Consider the following 24,413-nt stretch of genomic DNA (forward strand, 5'->3'; position numbering starts at 1 on the left):
TTTCTGGTCGGGTGCGTGTGCGAGAGATAACAGTGGTACACGTAGTACCTTATTCATTCGCAACATGCTTCATCACAGCTATCGGGTGAGCTGCGGTAGAGAAAGAGTTAAATTCTTTATCTGGGAGCATTGGGTACATCCCTCCTCCCATTGCCCCCTCCCTGAGGCACAGAAGCAGGGCTGTTGGGAACGACGTCACCTCAGGGGGCGGAGTCACTAGGCGGATCCCCGCCGGGTCTTCTGAAACTCCGCCCCTCTTTTCCGGGTTCCCTGGATGGCTTGCGCTTCTTTCGGCGCCATTTTCTGCTAGCGGCATCATGCGGCCGGTGCTTCTGATAAGCGCCGCTCCGGAGCTCTTTGCTGTCTGCTCCAGCGGCTCCTTACCCGCCGTATGCATCTGTGCCTCTAAATTTGCGTATTCCCTTAGTAGACCCGCTACTGTATGGAACAGCACATTCATCATTTTTCCCTTCTTCCATTTAGTTAGACCCCATCTAGGCATATGATGGCCCTTAGTTTCCAGATCCTCCCGGAGCTGAACGAGGAGCTCACGGCCCCGCAACTCAGGCACCAAATCCGGACAGTTGAACCAGTCCGTGGGGGTGGGTTCCCCTCCTTCCCTTAAGTATCGAATGCATTGAGCGAACTCCTGAGTGGGGGTCAGCTTTTCTGCCGTCCGCACTTTCACCCCGGCTAAGGATATGGTCGAGGTTTCCTCCAGGGGTCGATAATAGACCCGGTCGCTCTCCATTATGCATCCAAACTCCCCAAGGGATAGCTTAGTTCTCCATTCCTTCACTACGGCTTCTTCTCTCTTTACGGAGAAGTAACCACCAATATTTCTTTCATCCCCTTCTACCACCTGGTGGTAAGCAATATGCGCCCATAGATCGTTGGCATTCTCTACGTGGCGGGTCCCGGTGCGCCAGGGGCAGCACCCGATTAGGTTCTTCTCTATCACCGTGCCCTTAGATCCCATCCTCATCACCATGTCTCGGACGGCCAGAGCCGACTCGAGGTGATCTAATAATTACTCGTTCATTGGGCAGGCTGGTGAATAGAGAGGCCAACAAAGCTTAATGGTTGTAAAACTTTACTTACGCCGCTTGTGGTTGCGACGAAAACGGTCCGGTCATCTGAACAACTATGTTAGTTGTTCCAGATGATAAGGCTCAGGCTAGCTCATCCGTCCACAAATCAAGCCGGAGGGGAAAGGTTACATCTGGGATTGCGCTCGGCGACAGGGAGAAGAATCGATAGGTGATCAGTCTATCGATCAGCTCAGCCGCAAGTCAGATCTCTTTTAGAAGCACTCTGCAGCGTGTTCAAAGTTCTCCGACTTGGGTGGAAGTTGCACAAAATTGTAAACAGCTAGCAAGCCAATTGCTAGCCGCCACGTAGGAATAATTTAGAACTGGCCAATAGCAGGACACAAATTTGCATTTGAATGGCGGGAACTCTCTTGCACCGGGGTTTCTCTGCTGCAACAGAAAACCTTTACTGTGCAAGAGGCTCTCATGTGGCGGGAAAATTCCACCGTGCCGAGGCACCAAAATCACTGGGTTGTGACAATAACAAGGGGTGATTCAAACCTAAACAGGTTGAGAACCATTGAAATAGACATTAGATAAAATGGCAAGTAAGCATTAGGGGCAGAACAGGGGACAGAACCCAAGGCAATCTCCCTGGAAATGGATTCTAAAATTTATATAAGTGGCACTAAGTGTTATTTATGTATCTGCCTTTAGATGGCTAAGTAGCACTTAGATGCCCAAAGGTAGAACAAGACTTGGTCCATGGTTTTACACATTGTCTTTTTAAGGTGCCCAGGAGTATGGATACTTCCTATCATCCTTGTGCCTAGTCTCCTGTCCTATAGGTCTGCAAGAAGGAAGCTCAGTGTTGTAAACCTTAGGTAGCCAGTGACAATCTAGACTTGCCATTTGTCATAAAATCCTTTGTAGCACTCCATTGAAAATCTTAGCTAGAGTCAGGTACATTCACATTTGGATTTATTTACTACATTGTGAGAAATAAAACTATCAAAATATTAAATTCTTTCTTCTACTTAACTCCTGCTTGAAATTCAGTTTATTTTATGAAGTCTCTACATTTTAAAATGTCAACATATCACAAAGTCTTTTATTAAAAAATGTTAAATTACATTAAGGAAATTTTGGAGGGGAGGTTAAAACCAGAGAGTTTTACATCTGGGTAAGATTATTAATACATAGTTTGAATGTTAAATCATGATTTCTTTTAACATAAAACACATAAAACTAATACAGTTTCATATAGTCTTTATTCCTCCTTACCCATATTTATACTCTCATTCAGAATCCAGTCATTAAAAAACAGTTAATATCAAAGACACAAAACCTTATCAAATAAAAAAGAAGGGAAATACCCGAGATGGCTATATAGCTCATAACTTCACAGCTTACCTGAAGAGACCAATCCATGCAGGTGACAACACGATGCTTGGACCAATGCTCATCATAGAACTGACGATTAAAGGAAAGGTTGGCTCCAGCTTGAACATCTCTGTGTGTATTTAAACAACAAAGGCATGCTTTAAAGTACCCAGGCTCATTTGTAATGACAACTAATGTAAGAAATTCTGCCCCGCCCCCACACACACCTCATCCTCACACCCCTTGTTTCAAGCCTTGTCATACTACTTAATCCTAGCTATTTCAGCTCATTGGCTGTCTTGGCATGGGGCTAAAAAGAAAGACATTTTGGACATATGTGGACAAAATAGTATTTATAATTCTCTTTTCTTACATCCCAAAGCCTTCCTCCATTGACCATTCTCAGTCATAGTGGGCAACATCATCATCCTGCATGCCACTCCAGGCAACAACCTGGTTATCATTGACTCCTCACTCCCTTTTAGAGAATTTAACTGTGTCTATTTCCTGCTAATTCTGTCTGCTTAAAACAGTAAAGTACGACATTCTCAGAGCTAAAACAATTGTCCCAACTCTCATCAACTCTCATTATCAAGACAAGCTAAAAGACAATGTTACCTCAAGAACCAGTTGATATAAATTGATCATGAATATATTTAGTCTGTATGTGAAAAAGAAGGTTTCTAACAACCAGAAGAGTATGGAATGGTGTTCCAGTAGAGGCAGACTGGGGCAAGGAATATAAACTTATTTTAATATGGAGCTTGATAAAATCATGGAAGGGATTACACAACTTGGATGTCTTTGGTCTGAATTCAGTTACCCCAAAATTCCCTGACATACCTATATTTCTATCTCTTGACTACTGCAACCTCCTCACTGGACTTGACAAATGAAGTCTCCCTCTTCACTCATTTCCATTCCAAGCACTGAATCAAGATGTATCTTCCTCACTCTTTGCTTTGACCATACCAGCCTTCCCTTTTTATTCTTTCTCTATCACACCAAACAATGGGTGGTCTTTATTTTCAAGGATGTTCACACATACACTTCTTCTACCCATGGCCTCTTACATGTTAATTCAATGTGCACTCACACCTCCAGTTAGCCACCAATAACAGCCCTCAGTTTAGCCAACTTGTTAGATTTTTAAACATATGCCCCTTTTCTTCATGCTGCACTCTCACGTGGCAGGAATTCCTAATTAACACCTCCATGTCCTTCTTCAAATTCCTTCTTAAAATTCTCCTTTACTAAGATGTTTTAAAAATACCTTGCCAGTAGACAGGCAGCTGTTAAATACTACCTACCATGCTGCCCAGCACTGCCTCATTGCTGCCTTCATCTATCTGCCTGCATCCTCCTCTTGGCTTTTGCTTTAATATTTAGATTGTAATTCTTGTCCTGTAGTTATATAGACCAATAGGACCCTTGTCCATGACCAGAGGCCTGATTTAACCCCATAATATAAAAAATAGATCATATATTCCACAGTGACTACTGACTGGGCACGGTTCTTATGAATCCATAATATGCTGTAGCTCCAAATCCACGTTGGTATCACCATTGGGGTCCAAATAACTAAGTCTTACATATGCATCTCCTAATTAAGTTCGGCCTTCTTGCTTGCATTATGGATTCACCTACTGTTTGTATGTCAAAGAAATCCTTCAGTAGCCTTCTGAAAATTACACTAATATGTCAGCTAAGCAAGTGACCTCCAAACCTCACGTACAAAGATAGGCTCTGCACAAGCTTCAAACAGATTAGCACAAAAAGGAGTTGTTGGGAGTGGGGCTGAACAAAAGGTCATATAAATTCAGTGGCTGAGAAACTCTACAGAGGGTTAGATACTATTCATCATTCTATCTTGTAGACTGGAACTGCAGCTGAAATCCTGCAGTCTGCCTGAGGGCTAGTAGTTGAGATGTAGATGTCATCCCATTCTAACCCCATTAAAATTTGGTTTTCACTTTTATTAAAAATTTAGACACAGAAACTTTGCTTTACATTTAGGATATGTATTGATTGTGATCTTGTGCTCACATAGCGCTTTTCAGCTAAGTGGGCTCATTTTAAACTTGCAAATTTATTGTCTACACTCTACCTAAAAGAATCATTTTAACCACTCCAAAAAGTGCAGGAACTTCTGGAGTGAATTTCAGCAGCTGTTCAGTGGTGCACTGAAGGTCTAAGGATTGTAAATGAAGACTTCTATACACAATTGAAATGATAGGACTGCAGAGGGATTTAGTTAGGCAGGATACAGCTACAGTTACATGGTGGAAACTAGTTAGGATACCAGGACTAAACCCCTACTTTTGAGAGATCTGCAATGGCCTGTTAATGATCACAGGTGGTCAAGACCTTGGTTCTTTATATTAGCTGAAAGATGCATCAAATCATAAAAAAGAACTGCAATTAATGTTATACCTCTTTAAGATCTAGTCAGTAACTGCATCACTTAGCACCTTAAATGTACTTACATGTGGTAAAAATACAGTATTAAAGCACTAAAAATATAGATTGACATCTCATTGCATTTTTAGAAGTACCCAGGCATCTAATTGGAATAGGCCATTGAAGTGTTTCTAAACATCCCATAAGGTGTTTGTTTACACTGTTAGGTGTTAAACAACCTTTAGGTATCTGGTCTTAAGTCCAAAATAAATAGAAAGTGACACCAATTGAAGCTGGCCAAAAATATTAGGATTTTTTCATATTTTTCACAGTTTTATTACTATTTGAAATGTCATCAAAATCTTGAAATGTAGGCCAGCTCTAAAATAGCTTTAAAAGAAATCAGAGAAATAAAGTAAGATGGTATTTTACAAAATAACTCAGTGCAGTAATATGATCAGAGATTTCAAATATATCAACTTCTGATGTTTTACCCTCTGATTCTATACAGGAGTGATGCTCAGCCTCTGGGCTGTGGGCCCAATTTAACCCACGGAACCAGCTCCCCAAGGTTTTGGGAACTTTATGGAAAGATAATGGTGCCAGCATTAATTGCCACTAACCTACTGCATAATATCTGGACCCATGGGGAGTCGTGTGGGCCAAAAAATGTGGCCCTGCATGTGCTAAATCATCCTAGTGAATAGCCAGATCCCACATGGCAAGATCTTGGTGCGCAGAGCTGGGTCAGTCCAGCATGTGGCTGTATCCAGGCATATGGGGGTGGGCCACATTCATGGACTGACCCTACATGGGATCCAGCTCACAGGCCCACAGTACCAAAAGACTGGAAGCCACTGTTCTACCATATTGGTTTTAGATTTAAAATAAAACTTTCACAAGTTTGATCCCATATACAATGGATTTATACTTTAGAAAAGGAAAAATAACTGACCCATCCTTCTCTTCCACATCTCGGCCACTATAGTCAAAGAATATATCTGAATCTTCAGCCAAAGCTCGTTCAATTACACGTATTGTCCGGTCAAAAAATATCAGGAATTCTTCTGAATGGAGAACCTGTTGTTTTTCTTCCTCTGTCAGTTCTCTAGGAGGAGCTTCCAAAGCAGAAAGCCACTGTTAAAAATAGAGCATCTTACACCTTTCCAAGTGAATCAAAGTCTTCAGTGAAAATTATTTTTCTTTTACATATATGAAAGCTCGCTACTGTACTGACAGAAATAAATCCATGCTTTACATTTAAAATCATGACTAAGAATTTAACAGTATCTAAATATACCTCTGTATGTTCACAAAATGTGGCATTTACATAGAAGAGATCCTATATCTTACATATTTATTATTCTGAAGAGAAAAATACTTAAGAACCTAAATTAAATAAACACAGCGTTCATATTTCAGGAAATAGTTCTGACTGACATTTATTGCAATACTACACTTGAAAAGGCATAACACTTATATAACAGAGGACCTGTCTAACTTGACTTTTAAATGCAGATAACTTTTTAAAATATGACTATGATGAAATAATCTTCTTAGCTTAGTAAAAGTTATACTACAGTTCATTGTACTAAAAGGGTTACTGGATTTCACTTCGCATAATCTTTTATTCACTTCTTCCAGCATCTTCCTGGTGCAATAGTTTTGGACAGTTTGTGAAGCACTGAAATAAATAAAGATCTTTTTGAGGGGTTAGCCATGAAACAAAATTAAAAAACAAACACCCACACAATTTTCTTTAAAAGCATCTTTTAAAACTTCCTAAAAGCCAGAGTTGTAGAACTTATTATGCCAAACATTTAGTCATCAAAAATAAAAAAGAATCAAAATCTTTCATACAGGGTGCGTCTACATGTGCCCTCAACTGAGTAGTTGATATTGCACAGTAACCGCTGTTATTGCACAGTCCCGGCAGTGCACGGGTCGTTTCTGACCCTAATGCGCAGTAGCAATGAGCTACTGAGCAATGACCAGTATCATCAGCATCATGATTCATGCCCGCTGACGCTACATCGCCGTAGCAACAACATACATTGTCATAGCTCATCGCTACAGCACCTACATTTAATATTTTTGAACTGGAACTTTACCTCCTGGAAAGAAGTAGACTTAAACAATGATAGACTCAGATGAAGAGACTTGATCTGAGTCAGTGAGATTACTCATGTACGTAGGGGATTTCTAGAATCACGCACACAACCATAAGTTTGTGAGGTCAGATTAAATTCTTGCATTTATTTATATCCAATTATTACATTTTTTTACACCTATGTACTTGTACATCTCAAAGGTTAATCATTATTTTCTTTAAAATAGCAGGGCCTGATTCTCAAAGCTATAGCTCACAGTGACTTTAAATGGAGCTGTGAGTGCTCAGGTATTCCAAACTCAGTAGACCTTAGCTTTGCTCTCCTCTTTAGTAGGATGTGTTGTGCGGAGAGGACTAGCCATATTGCTGCACCCTTTCATGAAGTGCAGTATTGCTGACTGATAGAGAAAAAGGGTGAGGTCACAGCCCTATATCCCCCCAACCCCACCTGTTCTCTACCCTATCAGGATCAGGCAGTTGTAGCTTAAGTCTACAAGAAAGAAGGTTCCTTTGTCCTCACATTGTGTACTTGTTACAACTACTTCTTGGCTAACAGAGGGCTTGTCCACACTACAGTGGCAGGTCATGGATAGGACTGGCTGAGCATGCTTTTCTTACGGTCTACCCACCTAAGTGTGCTGATGAGCTTCAGATCTGAAAGTTATCCAGAGAAGCTCTTATGGACTAGTCCCAGCAGCTGTTCTCAGGCCCATCAGAAGCTAAGGTCTCAAGGGTGGGCACTAGGGATGAGCAACTTGATGAATTCCCAGGTTTGGAGTGAAACAGCAGACTTGGGTGGGCAGAGTCTCTGGTGGAAGCTCAGCCCTTTGGTCTTTAAGGCCTCATGCCACTGTGATATAGATAAGCCCACAGGGTCACTGGTTGCCTATACACATGCTCCAGGGTAGTGGGGAAGGCATTTTAATTAGAGAGGCTCCCATATAGCAACTCTAATTAAAATGCTGCAACATCATATGTATTCAGTGTCCCACATTTCAGAAAGGCTGTGGAGGTGATTTAACTAAAGCTCATTCGATGAGTTTTAGTTAAAGCGCCCCTGCCACCATTCTGAAACATGGGATGCTGAATACATGTGACACTGCAGCATGCAGGTGTGTTCTAATTAGAACACTCCCAACACATTCCAATTAGAATGCATTGGAGCATGTGTATAGGCAGCCACTGAGTGTAGGATTTCATGAGTTAAAAGCATGAATTAATGCAGCTTAAATTAAAGATCCATGCCTCTGTAGTTGGGGGCTTTAAGAACTTATATTCCCTATGGACTGGACAAAGGGAAGGATTTGTAGCACAGTTACCAATGCCCTCTTCACTCCCTTAGGGGCAAGTCAGGTTATATATTACAATTCCATTTTAAAGACTTTATATCAGATCCTTCAGTCCTGTTTCCATTAGCTGGGGATCTAGCTATGCAACTGTAAATAGGATATGTTCACTGTGTTCAACACATTTTCAATACAAATATAAGTTAAAAAGCATCCTCTATGAGATGCACCAAGTTTGCTTTTCTGTATTGTTTAATACGCTGTTAACAAACTATAAATGGTGTGATTATGAGGGAAAAAGAGGAATTGACAAGTTCTTAGAATTATGTATCTAAATTCTGCTTTCAATTACACTGGCCCAACATTATATAATAAATCAGTCAGAATAAACTGAATGGCCGTCTTTACTCCTGTGTCCTTTTAAATAATAAATCATTGCACTGGTTACTTTTCTAGCCTTAGAAAAACAGTACCGTATCCACCTTAGGAAAATGCCACAGGTGTCACTGAAGTTATATCAAGTTAATTTTGCTAACAGGATGAATTCCCTGCTGCCTGCTGGTGAAGCCCTACTGACTTCAGCAGATTTATGCCAGCAGAAAACTTGGTTCAAATTTCATAAATATGCTTGCAAACAAAATATAATAAAAGAATCATCAGTTATCAAATTGTAGTACTAAAACTACAATAGCTATGTACTAACAGCTGCTCCAAGTGCTTCTCTGTTTATAAGTTTTAATTAGATTGTTTGTTTTTGAAAAACATCTTGCAGACTCTCCAAGTCACAGTGGGTTAAATAGAAGCAGCCAAAAGGTTAATTCAATTTAGTGTCTCAGGGAACACCCTGAGAGTCCTGATGTTAAGCTGTAACTTCATACCCTGTTGCTTAACGTTTAACAAAACACAAACTGAAATAGTTCAAAGTAGCCCTTTCAAAATTATTGAACATGAAGTGCTGCAGCATATAGGATTTGTGTCTCACACATCAGATTGACAAGTCTCTGCAAAACTTCCTTTTTTTTTCTTTGCTCTTCTCAGGCTTGGCATCAGGCTGCACTCAGGAGCAGGCAAAAAACAAAACTTGCCCTCTGATATTTGAGTGCAATTCTGCTAATTTAAAGGGAGCAAGGTTAGAAGTAGGTATTTATCAAAGGCACTTATACAGCCAGTCACCATTGTACCTGAATCCATTTCAGTCTTTAAAGCACTTTTCCTCACAACCCAGAAGATAGGGGGAGGTGATAATATTGCCAGTTTATATTTATTTGAACTGGTCTAAGCCATAATTTATAGAAGCAAAATCTTTGCACAGCACCTAATCCAACCAGACAGGAAGGTGCAGAGTGGAGGCAAAAATCCTCCCAGGAAACAGAGTAGCTAAGAAACTACAACCTTAGATGATGCCCTGGTCCTTTGCCTTCCCCAGCATAGACAACTGCCTTCCATGGTGCTTTGTCAAACTAATCTTGGGTCTCTGTGGACCTCTATGCCATGCAAGAGGTGTATATATCCCCTGCATAGTTCCCCAGTGTAATGGAACATCAGTTACTAAGGCAGGAGCAAAATATATCTCTAGACGGGGGCATCGTGGGAGCATCTACACATGCCATTAATGCACACAAATAAACTTCAGAGCTTATTGCTCCATAGTTTTTTGCTCCTGGGCACAGTGCTTGAACATGGGCCTGGAAGCAAAAAACTCTGGAGCACGTTTCTCTGGAGTTTCTTCATGTGCAGAACATGGAGCCTGGTCGAAGCAGCCCAGACTGGCAGGGAACCAAGGGGGTCAGTTTGCCAGCCCAGGGCTCCATGTGCTGCAGGGGCCCTGGCTGAGGCATAAGGGTGTGTCAATGCAGGGCTAGCTGGCAGGCAGCCCCCACACCGAAGCACCCTTGTGCCCCAACTAGCCCCCAAGCTGTACATGGAGCCCTGTCCTGCCTGCCAGGACTGCTCAGACGGGGCTCCATCTGCAGCAGTGGGGTTGGCTGGGGCAAGAGGATATTTCAGTGCAGGGGCTGCCTGCTGGCTAGCCCAGTACTGAAGCACCTTTGTGCCTCAGCCAGTACCCCCACCCCCCTTCAATGCACATGGACCCCGTTGGAACAGCTCTGCGCTGGCTACTCTGCCCAACTCCACATGCTTCAGAGCAACTGGCTGAGGCACAAAGGTGCTTTAGTGGGGGGGGGGGGGGAGGGGAGGGGGGAGCTGCCTGCCAACTAGCCCCGCATTGAAGTACCCTGTGCCCTGGCTAGCTGGGAAAATGTCTACACATGCACTGCTGACCACAAAAAAAAACTTCCACAGCAGGTTAGCACTTGCATTTTACAACACTATCCTTCTGGAGAGTTTATTAGTTTCGTGTACTCTCATAGGAGCGCGTGTGTAGACGCCAAGAAGTTTACTGTGCGCTTAATTAGTCAAATGAACAGTAAACTTCTCATGTAGATGCGCCCACTATGTAGAAAAAAAAGAAAAAGAAGAATTGGCAAAGAGTACAGTTGACCTACTATAGCATCTAGTACTGAATAGTAAATTGGCACTAAGCGAACTCATCTGGAGAGGAAGCCTGTAATGAGACAACACCCCACTGTCACCACCAAAGTATCAGTTTATGAGAATCAAAGACAACAAGCATGACAACACACTGAACTGGTATAAAAAGAGAGAAAATGAATGTGCAGGCAACTGGAAAACTAACTTTAAACTGCTCCAAATGGTTAAAATGACTTGGTAATTCTAATCCTCTCTGCAGCTGGAAACATAAATTCATTAAATGGCATTTGCCAACTATAACTGGCCAAAAAAAAATCACAAGAAGGAAGAAAAGAAAAAAAAAGCAGCTTGGAAGTTCTGGAGACATGAATGACTGCAGTTTTGCCTCCACAAAATCTCTCTTGTAGTTAGCAATGATCTGCGTGAGGCCAACAGTTTATTAAGCCCTCTTCAACATCAGAAAACACCCTGGCTAAGGTTTGTAGGGCATAAACTGGTCTACCTAATTCATCTGACTGACACACCAGATGCCCCCTAGCAATATTAAGCTTCATATTTTAACATTATTTTCTTCTTTCATTCGGTTGCCTCTGAAGTTTTATTTGAGGCAATCTTTTCTTGAAAGAATGTCAACATCATTACTTTTTCCAGTACAACATACTTCAATAACGTGACAAATATACAAAGTGTAAGCAGAAATTGAAACACAGATTGCTCTTTTTAATATGAAGATTTTTCCACACATTTATCTTTCAGGGCCACTTCCATTTTCTCCCCATTTCTTTCCTTGTGTGTCTTTTACCTTGAATAAAATAAAATAAAATAAAATAAAATAAGTTTTATCTAATTTTTTTGCAATTTTCTCCCCCTATCTGGCAACTTAGAGTTACTTTGATCTCAGCTTTCAAGAGATACATGACTTCCTTCCAAGAAAAGTGGCTGATCTGAGTATTTTTTCCTGGGGCCTTGTTCTTCTACACAATGCTACAGCATGTTCACAAATGATATTTGAGAATGCAGTATTTGGCTTCACAGTTATTTATTACACAGATAAATCCTATTCTATACAGCTGTAGTGTATAACAGAGGTTGATATTTAACTAGGATCAAAAGATTTTATACTGATTGGTTGAATTTATTAATAAAAACTATGAATAGTAGGGATCCAGTTCTGCTCCTGTTTATACAATGGAGCCCCACTGACTTTAGAAGGAACTGGCCAGTGTATATGCGTACCACTGCCCTCTAGTGGACAGATCTAGAATGAATAAATACTTCTTATTTGCATATATTTACATGAAATATAAGGTCACACACACACACACACACACACACACACACACACACGCATATGTTTTACAAATGGGGTTTTATACAGGTCATTGTTCTATCTGCTACTTAGCTTAAGCTGTGTCTGATTTTCTTAAACCTGAGGAAGGGTACCTTGTTCTGGAAAGCTTGTTTAAGATCTCCCCCAACAATGCAGTTGGTCCAATAAAAGGTATCACCCACAAAAATCCTTGCTCCTTGCATAAATAATTCAAAGGCCTTATACTTCTACAAAGCAGTTTTACTTCTATTGGTACCTCAGCAACCTGAATTAAAGCTACGTCAAGTGTGCCTGCAAATACTTTAATAAAACCGTCCAGATGTACTGTAAACATAACCTATGGCTACTGTTTTCAGCCTAGCCATTATACTTATATATTGTAAAGTCATAAAAGGATTATTAGGCTTGCCCCACCTCCCCTGCATAACAGAAGCCATTTGACTTCCTTAATTTCTGATTCAAGTCCAATAGCAGTACTTGAACTAAAGCATACCTATTAGAAAAAATCTCCAGTTTTGATTTCAACATTACCACTGCTGACAAACCTTTGCAACACTTGTTAATTTGTTTCAATGATTTATTAACCATCCTGGTAAAAATGTGCACCTAGTCTGACACTGTCTAGATTCAAAATCCAGTCAGCACTTTTCATTATATCTGTGTGAGAGACAGACTTCTATTATAAAATTTACCCTTTGAGGTACTTATAGATTACATCAAAGTCCTCATAAGCTAAAGCTCCAACATTTTTTCTTCATAAGGTACATTTTTTAATCCTTTAACTATTCTTGCAAACACTCCCCCATCCTTCATGAAGTGTGTTCAGCAGTGGTTGTATTGGTGCCTCTGGACTCTTACTTGGGATTCCTTATATAAATCTAAGAATCACCTTAGATTAACTCTTTGGACCACAGCTTTTTATGAGAGCTCATATTCAGCAAATTCATAATTTTTATTAGAGACTTTGCCTGAAGACATAAAGGTTCTTTCTTATGTAAAAGCAATAATCTCTTTTTTTGCCCGGAATAAACACTGAGCCTTCTGTTTCATTTCTTACTTAGGCAAAATGTTGACGGCAAGGGTTAGGTTTTCTGAATCAGCTCCCATGTTGTGTATAAAAGAAACAGCCATGTTCAAAAAGAGTCTGAGACACCATGCTGTAGATAGAGAGCTCTTAACATTTCCTAGCTCTTCTCAGCTGATAACACAGGGGAAAGATTTACTGATTTATACTAGTTCCCTCAATGACTACAGAAAAATTAACTTAGGCAAGAATATGGAAATTAAAGAAACTTAAAGGCAGTATTTCAAATAGCTGAAAATGTTTCAGAACACCCACGTACATGAATCATCTCACTTGTCTAATGCAGGCCCCCTTCACTTTTAGAGATAAGTCTAACAGGATAGGCAGCTTGATGACACCAGACAAACATGAAAGCGGTAGCCAGGGAAAGGAATGGGGTTATTGCCCATCACTGGGAGCTTAAAAGAACAAGGTGCCACATAGTATGTTGAAAGTTCAAGCCATGGATTTCTACAGCTCTTGTTAGCTAAAACATCTAAAGGTTGTGTGGACTTACACACATGTTGAAAGAAGAACTACGACACTAAAATGAGCTGAGCTAATCTCCTGTCTTTAGTAGCAGAGTTCTCTTAAGGTGGTGGCTTCCTGCTTCATTGCTTTTCTTTCTTTCTTTCTTTCTTTTTCTTTTTCTTTCTTCCTCTCAGATTTCTGTTTTGTTTTGTTTTTAAAAGATGCTAATAATATAGTCAGGCTTTTATTCTTCAATAAACCCAGAACCTACAAATTAACTTAGGTTCCAGGAATCTGTTTTATATTTCACTGTATTTATTTAATTGTAGATTTTCTCTCCATTTGAAAATTCCCATTTGAGTCCCATTTGGGGCAGAATGAGGCCCCAAACCATTCAGGATGAATCCCTTACTTATATATTGTCATTACAGCTGTTGGTAGTGTATTTAAGTCAATCCTGCTCCTATCTGATGGGAACAATATTTGACCCTTTGTTAACTCAGTTCTTAAAGTTGTATGCATAAGTATGGTATATTTTTTTCTGTTACATTCAAGCATCATGTTTACATTTATGGGGAAAAGTCTTGACATGCAAAAGAAGATTGTGAAGGATCATTTTAATACAGTTGTAAAGTAATAAAAAGCCATAATTTTTCATTGCTACATGTTGAGTAAGTCTCTTGCCTTCAGATCTGTTCAATTTTTGTTGTTTTTAAACATAATTTTTTGGTGTCATACCTAAGTATGACACCAAATACCCACACATTTCATTTTGGTTTCCGGGGACAACTCACTTTTTCTTCCATGCAAGGAGAAAATATTTACACACACACACACACACACACACACATGTATGTATGTATGTATATGTATATAGATATATACAGTCCACATATCTATATATTCCAAAATTATTTTTTTATCTATTCTATACACAGCCTAATGTTATTGTCCCACACTGCTCTGGAGACATGAGGCCAAATTGAGATCATGTTTGCACAATAAAACCCTAGTGAATCTATAGCTCTCAGATACCATAGTTGCACTCACTGCTGGTGGTACTCAAGCAAGATAGATTAAAGCCAGCTTCATTATGTCTAAACAAGCTGCAATTGCACTTCTGGTAGTAGTTCCTGTGTGCCAGCTGTGTGCTCTGAGAAGGGCACAATGTACCTTCACAGATTCAACTAGCAACCTTCCCCATTATGGGCTTCTTTACTAAGTCAGTGCAATAACAATCTTCTTGACAAATACACTCAGACATCACCATCCTGCCAGTGTGTTTGGTATACTACTTCAGTCCTCATGCAAAGTTAGGTGATGTATAGGTCATTGTACAGGCCCTTTATACTGCAGGTGAATTGTATCCTTTGTTGTCACCGGGTGCATCTACACATGCCCCTGACTGAGCAGTTGGTACTGTGAAGTCCCAGCAGTACACGGGTCATTTTGAACCCTACTGTGCAGTAGCAACAAGCTACTGTGCAGTAGCGGCAATGTCATGGTTAGTACCCACACATCACCGTAGCTCATCGCTACAGCAACACAGCATCTTCTATAGACCAATCCAATAATAATAATAATAATAATGAACCAATCCAATAATATGTGCTAATCTTGCAGATATTTACACACATTGAGTAGCCCCATGGAAACCAGTGGCATTACTCCAGTGAGTAAAAGTAAGTACCTATATAAGTATGCACCCAACAGGAGCAACTGTAACACATGGAGAAAAACTCAGATTTCTTATTAAAGTGCCTCTGATAAAATAAAGCACTGTTACCCCAATGGCTTTGAGGAAAATGAAACTTAAGGAGTGGATCTAAGCTTTTATATTTTGTATACTCAACCTATTTTTGAGGTATACATATAAAAAAAAAAGTCTGTCTCTCTTCTCCCCTCTCTCATGATTTTTTTTAACACTTCTATAACTCAAAAAAAGCCAAGTTGATTTTTTTTTTGTCTGTTAAAAATGTGCTCCCTGAGCTGAAACCAAATTTCAGCCCTGAGCAAATTTTTACGGCTGGGTTATAAATCCCTGAAAAACAGGATTCATAATGGAAGTGCTGACACAGCCTTAACTACCATATAGCCGTGTGAATGGCGCCACTATAATATCTATTAGAGATTCTTTAAAAAGTTTGCAAAATATTGTCTTGCCTTACAGAAAAAAAGAAGCCAGAGTACTTAATGCCAACATAAACATGCTTTTAACCCATTATGTGCTAATTTGCAGAAAAGCCATTAATTCTGAATCCAGCACAGAGTGCAGTACTGACAGGAAATGTTCCTCTAAACTCTTGTTTGACTTATAACATGGTTTTAATCACTTCCATGAAACACAAACGATGGTTTCAAACTCTGAGTATTGCTCAGAACATGAGAAGGGTGATTACATTGGAGAGAAAAACTGATCTGAAGAGGGAAAAGACAGAGAACTGCACTAAGCATGTCAACATTATTATTCCATTCTCAGTCAAATTTCCAAAGATTACTTCAGCTCACAGCATTTAATGTTAGTCATCCATGTGTTTCTATTTTATCTTAGCTATATCATTAACAAGTATGTTTTCTAGGTGGTACGAGCAGATTTTTCCATTGAACCCACTTTTTATTAGCAACCCACAAGGCTGAAGCAAGTACATTGCTTGACTTTAAATTTTGACATGTGTCATAGAGACCACTGCTACCAAAACTTTGCATAGCTACTGCTAGACAAGGGAGGGAGCCAGTGGCAATATGAAGCACTTCCACTAGACTAAACTATAACAAAGAAAGAGATGATGTTAGTGATGGCACTCATTCAGCTATAACAACACAAAGGGCTCACTTGCAAGCATGTGAAAAACTAAAATAAATAGATATTTTTAGGATTCTGTTTAATTTTTTTCCCTTCTATTCACTCATTAATACAGTCTCTCCCTCGTCTTGATTTCAGATATAAACATTGGGATCCCCTTTATGTGGAAATGCAAGGGAATATGTACAAATGTAAATCGAACATTTTACATGGTATTCAGCAACTTACTGAAAATTCTTGGTACAGCACACAGAATGAGTTTAAAAAAATGTACTTGCTATGCTGTTGGTAACAAAACATCATACCAGATTGCTATTGACACCACTTTACATGGCTATTAATTGTTGTTATTAACAGTAGTAGGAGTGAGAGTAGTAAAAGTAGTGGAGTGCAATAAAGCTAGTATCAGTGAATGTGGTCACTGCCAATCGGATTCAGAGCTTGATGAACTTAATATAAATCTCTTTTCACTCATAGGGCCTGAAAACCTATGGCACATTATCACTGATGAATTTACATTGTTTTTACATACCGATTAAAATGTACTGACATTTGGGAGTGAACAGATGACTAGTTATCACAAGACAGCTTCACAGTAGATGCTATTACATTACCTTGCTATTATGTGGTGGTGGAGCAAGTAATAGGCTGTTTACATTGAGCAAATGGCTACTTCAGGATAACTGAGGACACACAATACATACACTGCTGTAACTGTTTCTTCCTGCGAGGGACTTTCCACCAGATTCTTATAAATTACACCAGCATAGAGCTATATATTGTGGGATCCCTTCTTTCTTTTACACCATTAAAAAGAAAAGATACACTGGTGTAAATTTGTCATGTACTTATGCCCTCAGGTCAGAATCTGGTGGCAAATCTCTCAGTGCTGTTACTGTACTCTTTAATAATGACTCTCCATTGACTCACTCTAGATCTGTCACTGAGGTCACACTGTCCAAGGCTTTAGTTAGAGCTTTGGATAGCTTTGACACATTCTGGTAATTATCTCACACAAAGTTTGAAGAAATGAAGTAAAGATTGTGGTTTTAAATACATATTACCTTCCAAGAATATTCAAGGTAGGGCTAGGGACTTTTTTTATAGGTGGTAGATTTTTTTTCCTTCTAATTTTTTGAGATAGAATTCCAGGAAATGCATGGTTAAGTAGGACTGTATAGGAAATGGTTTTCCAATATAAACAAGTTTTCCAGATTTAAAAAAATCCCATTCTGCACTGTGATTGAAAAAAATAGACTTTTTAAAGTGACTGTGCAGAGACCAACCAAAAGCCCAGTGGTCAGTGCTAACCCACTGGATTAGGGAAAGTGCTTCAGGTACTGATCTGGGACGTTGGGTACTGACATTTAGGTTCCTGTTCTGAATTAAGCACAGGCAGTACCAGAACCTCAGTCTTCCATTTCCTGGGCAAATGTCCCAGTCACTAGGTTATTGGCTGTTCTGGGAGTGGAGGAAGTAAGTCTTTCTTGTTTAAATTTTAACCAGAAAATACATGGATTATGGTGGTATGTAAATTCCCACAAAAAAAGTTTTCTTTTGACAAATCAACAGTTTCCAACTAAACAGTTTTTGTTGGAAAATCCCAGAATTTTCAAACATATGCAGAGTTGTAGGTACTGAATATCTTTGAGGCCTATTTTATCTGGATGCCTAAACTGTAAACACAGATTGGAAAATTCTGACAGAACTGACCAGACAGGTCAGAAAGCAAGTTATGGCAGAACTGGAACTGGGAGATCCAAATTGTTTCCCCTTGTCATGAGGTCACATCTTCTCTGCAAAAGCAAATGGACTATCAGACCTCTACTAAGGAAACTAGATTTTGAAACGTTCACAAGTTTCTGAGATCTACTAGCTGGTCCCCAGTTACTACTGCCAGATGTTTTAATGAGCTTTTCTGACCTAACCAAATCCCTCTCTCTAGTCTCCCATTCTGACACAGTTCCATTTTGCTTGGAAGAGCAAGCTTTCATCTGCGATGTACTGATTCTATGCCCTAATCAAGTGATGAATCAAAGGAACTTCGTAACTTTTTCATAATACTTCATCTACTACTCAGGATTATCTGTGATAGTGAGCATTACATGTGACAGTAATTATTTGAAGGGCTCAACCAATAAAAATGGATTTTGTTACATCTTTTACATACCTTCTTTGACTTCCTGTTTCTGCTCTTGATTTTCCATTTCTGAGTCATTCTGTGCTTTCAGTTCCACCATCTCTTCATCATCCTCATCCTCTAGAAAAAATAAATTAAGAAGGATGGTGACACTATGTTTCTTCAGGGCTCAGGCAGAAGTCTACTTGGGCATCTTGTAACAGCTAAATATATTGACAGTGAACATATGCATAATAAAGTGTATAACAGATATAAATGAATCAATCCTCCACAAAAATCCATCTCAGAAAGTATCCCCAAATCAGCAAATTCATATTCTAGTATGAGGCACCTGTTACTATCACTCCCTTTGGCAACTATCCATCTCATATATCTCATGCATGGCTCTCTGACCCCAGAGATGACTTACTGAATGGCATAAGGACAGATATAAACATGTTTCAGCCTGGCAGCTATTCAAAAAGTGGGACACCTGTTATCCAGACACCTCATTTCCAATTCAGTTCTCACCAGCTTAATTTGTTTTTTGACCTACAGGAAAGGGTTAAATAGAAGTCTGACCTCAGGTCAGATGCCACTAGTGAGCAAACAAGCATGGTACAGTTCTGAAAAGTCATCACCATCAACTAGGAGAACACAGCAAACAAAAGTGGCATTTGAAGCTTAAGAACAGGTTTTTTAATTAATACACATTTCATTAACATTACAAATTGACACATGTCAGTTACTACTGCCAGATGCTTTAATGACCTTTTTTAACCTATGCAAATGTCTCTCTCTCTCTCTCTCTGGTCTCCCATATTGATATATTTCCATTTTACTTGGAAAAGCAAGCTCTTAGTACTTTTTCATTGTTTGCCTGAAGGTAATACTTAAAGTTGCACAAAATACTTTACAAACAATCCAGATTTCACTAAAGAGCAAACATTGTCATGTTCCCAGCAAGAGAACGCAATGATTTTCCCATTTCATTGGTTCTGCACGCACAGCCAGGCCTACCTATATAAAACGATAGTGCAGTATAGAAAAAGAAGTCTCAACAAGGCCAAGTAGTTTAAATTGCTTGTACTTCTCCCGTGCACATGAACAGAGACATATATAATGGTGATTGCAGTGCCAAATAGATATGAAATATTAGAAAGGCTGAAAAAAACAGAGTGGTTCAGACAATGTGGCATAACTAAGGCAATTGTGAAAACATAAATAAGTTACTAGGCTATGGTGGGTATCACATGGGAGAGATTTGGGAGGTGTATACAATAGGACAAACTGGGCATGTCTACATGTGCAATTAACGTGCTTAAATTTTATGCATAGAAAATTCAGGCTCATTAAAGTGCTCCCCGGTGCATATCTACACGTGCACCCCGATCAGGAACAAACTGAGCCCAACAGGAACAGTTCAGTCCAAGGTGGCTCCTGCCCTGCTCTCCCCCCCTGCAGCAGCCAGGGGGAGGTCCAGACCCCCCATGGCTTAGCCCCAATCACCAAAGGGTGGAGGGAGCTGTCCTGACTGGGGGGAGATCAGGTTATGGGGGGGAAAGTGGGGAGAAGAGGGAGGAGCTCCCTCCTAGCCATGTGGAGATCAGGATGAGTCCTGATCTCCACGTGGCTAGCAAGCAGTGTCCTGCCAACTGAGACAGCTCCCCCTGCCCCTTGTGGCTCCTTGCTGCCTAGGCTGACTGGGAGCAAATTGCATCAGCATCTACATGTGTGGTGCGGCACATTAGTTAATGCACCATTTTTCTAGTATCTGTATCTATAGGTACTAGAAAATGGCACATTAGACTAATATTTTGCGCAGTAATTGTTGCACATGTGTAGATGGTGCTGCTTTACAGTGCATTAGTCTAATGTGCAGTAAAGCATCTCATGTAGACATACCCGCTAAGGATCAATGTAGTATCAGGGTTATTTTTACATGGGAGAACACATGCAGAGTATTTTGGTTTCCTGTTCCTTTTGATCTGTAATCAATCTGCCCATTGTTATTTACCATTACACTGGGCACGTCTACAGAAATGCTTTACTGTGCAGTAGAGCAAATTACTGCATAGTAAGCAACTGCATCTACAGGTGCAGACCTTTACTGCACAATAATTTGCTCTACTTGATAGTTAATTTGCTACCTGCAAATGCGAATAGCAAATTAACTACAGAGTAATTAATGCACAGTAAGGCATGTGTAGACAGTTGACCAGGAGCAAATGTGCTCTTGGTCAGCCGGGCAGCAGGGGGTGGGAGATTGCCCCCTGCCCCCAGGAGCTACTTGCTCCTACTGGACCTGGGCAGCAACAATATCCCCCTGCTCCAGTGGCAGGGAGCTCCCTGCCCCAGCTCTGCACTCAAGGCAAGTAACAATCTCGCACTCTGCAATCGCAGAGCTGGGGCAGGGAGCTCCCTGCACAGAGAGAGTTTCCCACCCAGCCTCGGGCTGGTGGGGATCTGCCCCTTAGCTGCAGCGTGGCTGAGGACTGTCTCATTTCAGGCAGTCCCCAGTCAGGTCCAGGCTGCATGTGCAGACTTCCTCATGCAGCCCAGAACTGGCCAGGAACTACCCCCAGCCCTGCAGCTTTTTCCCACCCACATGCCCCAATTGGGCGATTGAGGAATGGGTCTTGGAAAGAGCTGTGGGGAAGGGGCAGGTCCCAGCCCCTTGCCCTGATCTGCCAGTTGGGCAGCTAACAGTGAGCCCCTGGCTAGGTGGAGAATCCCCACTCAGCTGGGGACTCACTGCTAGCTACCCCACTGGGCGATCAGGCCAAGGGACTGGGACTTGCCCCACCCCTGCAGCTCTTTATAAGCCCTCAGTCAGGGAGCCAGGGCTGGGAGATGCTTGCTGCTGGGGCAGGGGGACATCATCCCCACCCAGGCTCTGTCACCAGAGCCTACCCAGCAGCAGGCAGCTCCTGGAAGCAGACAGCACCCTCCCAGTCCCTGCCAGAAGACAGCCATCTCCTGGCCCTGTGCTCTCTGACAGCCCCTTGGCTAGCACCCAGGGGGAGCCTAGAACTCCCCCTGGCTGCTGCAAGGGGCTGGTGTAGGGCCAGAGGGGGCAAGAGCAGACTGCTGCCAGGAGCAGCAAATCTGCTCTCAAATGGGTGTACATGTAGGTGCCTGCCCAGGGTGCATCCAGCAGCATTTGCATGTGTAAATGCACCCACTGTACATCACATTTCCAGGCATCTTCAATGGATTCCTGACTAATGGTGTACCTTTTAGGCTATGCAACTGTAGCATCCAGCAATTATATTATCAGTGAATCAACAGAGGGCAATGGCAAGTCATTGCTTCTCAAGCTACTTAGCTACTATTAAGGCTGTCTACAAGCAATTCTCACTTGTTGGAAGATGTCAGTGTTGACAGGCTGCATTAGGCCAATAGTGATGTGCAGGCATACTTTGTTTCAGTAACATAATGGGTACCATGCTGTTCCCACCATTTTATCTACCATGGAACCATATACCATTCCAGAGTTTTGAAAAGCAGGGTGTGGGAGCAGCAACCAGTGCTGCAAGGTGGCCGTACCCAGCTAATTTCTGACCTCCCTGTCCACCAGGACAAACAGACCACATCCCTGGAGCACCAGCTGGGGACTTTAATTCTTTAAGCCCCTGAATACGGTAAGAATTGCCCCTCACTTTTGGCATACCTTCCTTTCCTCTCCATGCTCCCAAGCTTGTACAGAACATCCAGGTGACTGGGCAGAAAGGGAGAGCCTGCCCGCTGCCACCACTGCCACTACCCCCAGCTGAGCCAAGCCCTCGCACACAGTGGGACAGGAGAGATTCTGGGGCTTCTCCTGACACTGGTTCAGCTAGAGACAGCAGCAGTGGCAAGTGGTTCTCCTCTTCCCAAACCCAGAGACTTAAGTAGAGGCAGGGGGAAAATGGGAGTGGAGGAGTTGTACTTCTGAGCATGGAGGGGAATGGAGGGGTGACGAGAGAGGGGATTTTTACCTGCTCTGGGGCTATAAAAATGTCCTTGACTCCTCTCCTAGAGCATAGTTTGGAATCTGCAGGGGGCCCAGCTTTATGGCACTATGAAGAACTGGAGCTGCCATGCTATGCTGTGAAGAGAGGGTTGTGAAAACATTACCACACCCCCTTTGGATCTTCCCCTGCCTGGAACGGGAGGGGAAGATGGGGATGCCAATGAAGCACAAGCTGCTTGCTAGCTGACTCCACAGCCACAAAGTGTGGAGTATCCAAAAGACATTGCAGCATTGTTAAACCATTGTTCACTCTTGTCAGAGCATTGGGTCCATTCATTAGCTCATACCCATCATCACCAGGGATGTATCCATAGGAAGTGATGGGGGTACACCTTCACCCCATGCCTTTCAGGCAAGAGGGGATTACAGTGACATCCTGCATATACATGTATTTTACCCTGTGGCAAGAAGGATGTAAGAGGTAAAAGGGAAGACATGCAACACTGCTTCAGCACTCCCCCATGGAGCTAGTATGGGGAAGTGGGCACTCTGTTCAGCTGGGAGGAAAACAACAACTGATGAAGCTGGCAGAGTCATAGGGAAAAGTCCAACCTTCATCCTCTTGACTGTGACCACAAGGGCTGGATCCAGATGTGCAGGCACATGCAGTTAGTAGCACTGCAAACCTCTGTGTGTTGCCACAAACTACAAGCCCAGCATGTTAAAACATGCCCCACACTGCAAATTTGCAGCACGGGGCAAAATTTGCTACTGGGAAATCAGCACAAAAAAAACCCTCACCAAAAAAAAAGGCAGCAGGCACAGAGGCTCAATTCTCCCGGGAAACGTTCTGGCTGCCAACCAGAGCATGTCCCCTTCTGTAGTTGTACCTTGGCTCCTCCAGCACTGTGGGAGCTGGGAGGAGCAGGGCAAGGGCAGTTTCCCCGAAGTGGGGCATTTTGCCCCACACCAAAGCACGTATGCAGAGGCATGTGTAGCATCAAAAAGGAGCGGCACAAATTTTTGCTGCTACTTTTTCCCCACTGCAAGTGCATGCCCCTGCATGTGAGGACGTGCCCAAGAGGGACAAGAGAAGTCTCGTCCCAGTCAGCCTCCATGAACCTGGGAGGAGAAAAGATCATGCACTGACCCCTATTCTGACAGGGGTCAGGAAAGGAGACAAACATCCTCAACTAAGGAGAGTATGTCCGAAGGAGGAAGACACTGAATGCAGAGGGGAGAGTGCACAGAGGAGATAAAGGAAAACAAAAGTGCTGGTGGAGGGGGTTTACACAGAATGCCGGGGGGGACCCAGCACTATAATCATAGGCACAATCAGTCATAGATATATGGTGACAACCATGTGCAGGCACACCCCAGAATACAGTATTTCCAGAACTTTTTACAGTAGCTCTTTTCTACTGCCTGCTGTGTTATATTGTTTCTTGGGAACAATCAAGGCCAAGTAACTTTAAAGAAAATGACTCAAAGCAAGAGCATGTGCAAAGATTTTTACAAAATGATCTAAGGACCATGAAGAAAAGTTTATAAATGAGCAAAAGATGATATTTATGCACCATTTCCTAAGCCATAAGTATAAAATAATATTGTGGTCCTGTTTCTTCACTTGGGTGAAAAAAAAGGGAAGTAGCTCCCTTTTCATTCTTATTCCAAATCCTTTTTTTTTTTGTACTAAATACTTTTTCTTTAGGTTTAATTGCAGAAGGAAATATTTTCACTATGACATGCTTGTTCAAAGGAACATATTGGAAATGTTCATATTCATGCACACTTCAATTTATTCATTTTGGTGAGAAGAGAGATCTAAGAACTTACAATAAATTATGTAGAGGTATGTAACTACATTACACAGTGGTATGGTATGTGTGTACATGTTTAGTTATACAAAGATACAAACTAAAAACCCTCCATTAAGAAGAACATTAAGGTTACAAAACAAAATATAAAA

General features: G+C 41.4%; 1 protein-coding gene across 4 annotated transcripts in view; it reads right to left on the reverse strand.

Annotated features, from left to right (window-relative positions):
- The window catches only part of DYNC1I1 (dynein cytoplasmic 1 intermediate chain 1), a 318,366-nt gene that overhangs the window by 121,178 nt on the left and 172,775 nt on the right, over nt 1-24,413 (reverse strand). For all 4 annotated transcript variants that reach the window (XM_059728979.1, XM_059728980.1, XM_059728978.1 and 1 more), the window contains 3 exons: nt 18,541-18,630; nt 5,770-5,932; nt 2,445-2,544 (listed from right to left, as the gene is read on the reverse strand). In XM_059728979.1, coding sequence (XP_059584962.1) covers nt 2,445-2,544; nt 5,770-5,932; nt 18,541-18,630 — 353 coding nt within the window. The remainder of the gene's footprint in view (nt 1-2,444; nt 2,545-5,769; nt 5,933-18,540; nt 18,631-24,413) is intronic.

The sequence above is a fragment of the Alligator mississippiensis genome, chromosome 5, assembly GCF_030867095.1.
Source record: "Alligator mississippiensis isolate rAllMis1 chromosome 5, rAllMis1, whole genome shotgun sequence".
Lineage (NCBI taxonomy): Eukaryota > Metazoa > Chordata > Crocodylia > Alligatoridae > Alligator > Alligator mississippiensis.